General features: G+C 33.3%; 1 protein-coding gene across 2 annotated transcripts; it reads left to right on the forward strand.

Annotated features, from left to right (window-relative positions):
• The first annotated feature begins 1,717 nt into the window (after positions 1–1,717).
• LOC123699629 (uncharacterized protein C14orf119) lies at positions 1,718–4,418 on the forward strand. 2 transcript variants are annotated; one of them, XM_045646622.1, is made up of 3 exons: positions 1,718–1,895; positions 2,704–2,933; positions 3,749–4,418. In XM_045646622.1, the coding sequence occupies exons 2-3, from the start codon at positions 2,739–2,741 to the stop codon at positions 4,022–4,024; spliced, it is 471 nt and encodes a 156-aa protein (XP_045502578.1). In that variant the 5' UTR covers positions 1,718–1,895; positions 2,704–2,738; the 3' UTR covers positions 4,025–4,418. The 2 variants fall into 2 exon arrangements, with proteins under 2 accessions (XP_045502578.1, XP_045502577.1); XM_045646621.1 differs by lacking the exon at positions 1,718–1,895 and adding an exon at positions 2,000–2,286.
• Positions 4,419–6,001: the final 1,583 nt, after the last annotated feature.

Here is a 6,001-nt window from a genome sequence, read left to right on the forward strand (position 1 = left end):
TATTAACTAGTTAAATCGTAAAAAAAAAGATATTTAATATAGGTAGATACTACGTAGTTTTGAAATTCTTCAAACTTGTCATTCGCGATGGCATTCGCGAATTCGCGATGGCATCTTCTTTACCTTTAAAACATTTTTTTAACACTCACTTTATTCTGTGTAATATTTTCTGAAACTTTTTCTAATTTTTATTATTTTGAGTTACAACTCAAAAAAATATGGGCGTGACACGTAAATCAGAACGTGTAACGTAAAACAAAAGTGAAATTGGATAATAAATATAGTGGGGTATCTAACTGTCAATATTCATTCTTCATAGATAATATTATAATATAATATATTATATAATATATAATCATTTTTCTTACAGTTCATGTAACATAGAAGCCTCAGTTATTTTCTTTTTTTTGTGTGTAATTCGTTATTTGAATTGTTCATATTCAGAACACCTTATTAGTTATTGTTCACCTACTTACCACACCACGGAATAATTTAAAAAATGTGTCCTTATCTTCAGCCGTTTGGTCGCTGGGCGTAGGTATGACAGTTTGTCAGTCAAAGTAGAGGTAAATAATATTATTTACCTCTACTTTGACTGACTAACAAATTGTCATAGTACATATAATATGTACTAATCAAGTACTTATGTTTAGGTCTCATTTTCTTTGGCGACTAGTCTTTTGAGAATCGAGTATGAATTTACTTACGAATATTAAGCTTATGTAGTAGTTAGTACCTGGATAATTCAATTTTTAGATTTGGTTAGGTACCTTCCAGGTCAAAGCCTTGGTGGGGCAAGCGCCCCACCCTGCCCCACCGTGGCAGGTTTTATAAAACTACTAATAATATGTAAAAATAAATAGATTTTGTGTAATGATTCCAATTTTATTCCTTACTAAAAGTACATAATAATATATACTTAAACAAACATCATCATCAGCCCATATACGTTCCCACTGATGGGACACAGACCTCCTAAGTCCTATGAGAGTACAGGCCATAATCCACCACGCTGGCCAAGAGTGGTTTGGCGGATGTCACATGCAATCGAATTTTGATTCTTCGCGATTCTTCGACATGTCGGTTTCCTCACGATGTTTTCTTTCACCGTTCGAGCTAAAAATCAATTTTTTTCCTGCGCGCTTGCATCGTCTCGAACCCCGGACTTATCCGTCCTTAGTCCGAGGTCTCACCTCTGAGCCACCACTGCTCTATATACAAACAAGTTTTCTGCAATGATATTATATAAACAAGTGGGTTTTCTATTTAAAAGTAAGAGATACTGAAAAAAATGTCACAATACTAGGGACACTCTAATTTCAGCAGATAATTTTCTTGAAGAGGCTCTTAGACTGAGTTTATTTCATGTTTTCACTGTTATGTTATATTATACTGATTTTTTACAGCTTTATACCTATTGGGATCATACGAGCATAATAATTTGATCATCAAATCTATAAGTCATAGCATGAATACTACAATGAGTTTGGTGTTTGTTAATGCTTTAATATGTTACGCTCAAAATTAAAAAACTTAGAGCTCTTATAGCACATATTTTAAAAGGTAATTTTAATGGTTATTTTAATTTATGGATTTTATAAAGCCGGCTTATTATTAAATAATCTGTTTCCTTCCCTGGCAGTTGCCGGCAGTTGCCAATTCAAACAAAACACATATTGCTCTGAGCAAAACACTGTCAATGTGACTTGACAACTTGACAAGTGACAACCACAGGTGACAACTCACAACATTCCTCAAAATTAATTGTTTTTATTCATAACATTTTTTAACTTTACGTGTAACTTTACTCGAAATACAATTAAATAAACTGAAAGTTAGTTTATATTAAACGAAGTGTAAAAGGATTTGTTTGGGGTATACGTATAATATTTCAGGTAACACAATTGGAATTTACTAATTACTTAGATGCCTACTTATACACACCAATTTCAATATTAATTCTTTAACAATTTGATATGTATCGGTAGCATATTAACAAGTTGATGTTTCGATCGGTATGGTAATTAAATGAATAGAAAGTTATGCTGTGTGATATAACATTATCGAGAGGTGAAATTATGCATATTATTTAACCTTGCAGTGCTTGAATGGAAAGTTGATAAGTTACATCTAACGCGTTAACTGTAATATTGTTAGTTTCACTGTCGATCCCGTTGTAACCGATCGTATACCTACTAAATAATTGTTTATATTTTAATTTTTAATTTAATAACAAAATGAGTTTTTTATTTGGATCTGCTGTTTGTTTATCTGTTGTTCCTGAAAGTAAGTAAATATATTTTATGAAACGGATAGAGGTTATTAAGTTTGAATTTCATTTATGTGAATTCTATAGTCCTGTAGTTATTCGTAAACAGTTTTATATGAAATACTGCTGACTGCTCAACCTGATCCAGAAGCGTAGCATGCGTTGGCAGGGCCCCGTATAAAAATTTGTTTGGGGGCCCTTAGGAAAGGTAAAGATTTCTCACAAAAGCGCACGTTGGGGGCCCCTATGGCGCGGGGGCCCCGTATAATTGATACAGCAGATACGGTGGTAGCTACGCCCCTGACCTGATCTCAGCTCACATAAAAGTTTTTATTATTTAACAAGAACAACCATCAAAATATATACTACTGAACTCCCACTAAACTGGTATTTATTTTAGTTCCAATTGCTAAAAGTTTTTAAAAACCTTTCAGATTCAGTAACAGAATACAGATATACACCACGCAGCATGTCCAACTCAGGTTTAACGTCAGAAGCTCAGTTGAGGTACATGATCCAATGGTTCGAGGAATTCAGTGAACTGCAGAGGGAGGACTTCCTTCCCATACTAGCTGCGGCACATGGTGAAAAGCCAGAGCAACTTGCGGCTGGCCTTGCATCCCTCACTTGTGAAGATAAGCCTGTCAGCTTGTTCCAGTGTCGTGTAAGTTTTGAGTCATATTTTATAATAATTCCACTACACACTAGATGGCACTAATATTATAAAGCTAAGGAGTTTGTTTGTTTGTTTGAACGCGCTAATCTCAGGAACTACTAGTCCGGTTTGAAAAATTCTTTCAGTGTTAGATAGCCCATTTATCGAGAAAAACTGCTAAGACCAACAGGAGCATAGCAATGCGGGTGAAACCGCGGGTCTCAGCTAGTATTTTAATCTATGTAAAGTAAAGCTTTCTAAAATATATACCAATACAAAGCAGTAGATAGATTTGTTATTTAAATGTTAATGATACTTTCCCTACATTGGTTATTGCTTAATATGCATCAATGAAACATATTAAAGGAAAGGATGTCTATTAACAATTAGAGATAAAGGAAGTCAACATGGCTCTATTAAGCTACTAACGCCTTTAGTACATCCGCCGAATCTCTGCGAAACTACTGCGTAGCGAAATATCTGCGGAACGTTAGTACACAGCAATGTTTTCGCAACTTTTTCGCAATGCGTCTGTGTAATGGCCATTTCGCAGTTCCTTGCGAAACAATACTGACAAGGACGCAACTATTTCATGTATCTATGTGCTAGAGTGAGACATATCATATGCGAAGACCTGCCATTCTACTGACAGATTTTTCGTTGTTTCGCTGCCGCTCGCGAATGCGTCGGTGTACTAACGGCGTAAATAATTATAATAACTTTTACTGTTTGATAATAATTTTTACAAATAATTTGAAATTGATAACATTAATTTTATTTAATTAAAATCTCTAGAATTAAACCCTGAATTTATTCTTATACAGATAAAATTATTCAATGAATGGTTTCCCACATGGGCTGAAGAACAAAGAGACAGACTATTGAAAGCAGTTATGGAAATAGACCCAGAGTTTGGCAACAAACTACAAGACATCCTCGTCAATGGCGTTAAAGTCAATGGTACAGATGATTTCTTCAGTACAAATGAAACAGTTGGTGAGAAAAACACAGAAGAAAATGAAGACATTCCAAACATTCAAGCAGATGATAACAGTCTTGCAAGTCAAGAGGTTGTTGTTGAAATTGCAGCTGCGTCTTAAATATAATAAAACTATTGGTTATTATGTACCATCAGCAAATATTTTACTTGAAATTGAAATCTAAAACAAATACAAATGGTAAGCCTTGATATCATTATTTGCTTAATACTTATTGGAAAGGAATGGTTTGATTTTCTTTTTTCTTTGTGTAATAATTTATTATGATATGACTTAATGTCAAGTGACTTATGTTGCTGACTGTACTAGTATCAAGTGTCATATTGAGCTATATAAAAGTATTGATATTCAATAAAGTCTAATATTAAATTTGCTCATAATAAGACAATTATGGCTATAAAACATTTTACGTTCTGCCTTTTGCATTGTTTAGGCTGGTTGCAGAGCTTGACCGACCGTCTGTGCGTATCGTCGGTCCTGACGATACGCATCAACAATTGTATGACTATGACACTAATGCGCATGACAATACGCGTGCGTAGGGTTGCCAGGCCATAAAATGCAAAGGCCGGACTGCGCACTATATAAGGCCGGACATTTTAGCCTAAAAGCCGGACATGTTTTTTTTATTGCCAAACATAATGTTTTTACAGCTGGGCTGTTGAAAAAAGTATTTATACGTGGTGAAAAGTGAGGATATTCGATATTTATTAAAATACATAATATTTATAATAAAAAAACTCGTTTACGAATTTGAAATGTTTATTAAGTTACACTATTACAGTTTTACTTACAAATGGATCATCAGTCTTTTGTAGATAATTAAATATTATTAAAACTAAAAAAACAAATGAATATAGCTCTCTTTTGGCATTCTTAATACTATAAACTAAAAAATATAATAAAACAAATAAAAATAATCATTCTTCTGGAAAGTAACAAAAAGATAATATTAATTTTACGGCTAGGTAAGAATTTACTTTATAGTAGGTATTTATAGAACAATTTAAAATCTTTAAAAAATAACAAAATCTAGTTATATTTGCCGGCCGGAAGATAGTTTGCTCTCCGCTCGCCCTTGTCCGTTCGGGTCGGGCGCTCGTCCGCCCATCGTCGTACGAATCGCCACTCTGACAAAAAGCCTGACAAAAGCCGGACAGGCCAAACACGTACATATTTGGCCGGACGCGACTGCAAAAAGCCTAACATGTCCGGCTAAAGCCGGACACCTGGCAAGCCTACGCGTGCGTATGGTTGGTCTAGCTAATGAACGGTTTTATGAATTTCCATACATATGACAAGCGCGACTGACGTACGCACTGATGGTCGGTCAAGCTCTGCAACCAGCCTTAGTATTAGTATTTAGTACAATAATATAATGTTCCACATAAACAGTTCCATAGATATATAATAGTATTTATTAAGTTATTTGGATTTGAGTCTAAAGAGTAGACATAAAGAGTAGCTTACATGCATTCCTAATTTAAACACATAATCATTTGATAAAAGCATGCATTTTAGAAGTGTTGGCAAAATATAATATTTGTATGTTTAAATAAATTTTATTTTTAAGGAGAAGGTACTAACTAATATATTATAAAGATTTTTTTTTATATTTGATCTCAGAAATAAACAAGATTTGGATATATTTTACACTGAGATCTATCTGCTTTATGAAAATTTATAAGAAAACATTATGATAGTGAATTATTTATCTATAAACAGCTTCATGTTAATTTAATCTTAGAAAATTTTTACATTAACACATTTTCTCTTAAAAAGCATTCCAAATAACATTCCACTGATTGTAAGAATCTCAGTTTATAATTGATATTCTGTTTAGTTTTTTTATCTGCTATTATTTTATTTGAGATCGCACAATGTTGTTTTATATTTAAGCTTATAATATGATTGTTATAGTATGAAGTATCCATACATACATTGTATAAAATTATAAAACAGACATTAAGTAAATACAAAGTGTATGCAATTAATATTATTTATAAATTGCAATAGTTGGTGCCATGTAAAAGTTTGCTAACAGTTCAGCCTTTAGGGCAGGTGACCCGGTTTTGGCCA

The sequence above is a fragment of the Colias croceus genome, chromosome 18 (genome assembly GCF_905220415.1).
Source record: "Colias croceus chromosome 18, ilColCroc2.1".
Classification (NCBI taxonomy): domain Eukaryota; kingdom Metazoa; phylum Arthropoda; class Insecta; order Lepidoptera; family Pieridae; genus Colias; species Colias croceus.

Bases quoted from the DNA above. Each gene is read 5' to 3' on its own strand.
- LOC123699629 (XM_045646621.1), top strand. From the start codon at position 2,238: ATGAGTTTTTTATTTGGATCTGCTGTTTGTTTATCTGTTGTTCCTGAA. The intron at 2,287-2,703 runs GTAAGTAAATAT...AAAACCTTTCAG, and splicing joins TTTATCTGTTGTTCCTGAAA to ATTCAGTAACAGAATACAGA. The intron at 2,934-3,748 runs GTAAGTTTTGAG...ATTCTTATACAG, and splicing joins TCAGCTTGTTCCAGTGTCGT to ATAAAATTATTCAATGAATG.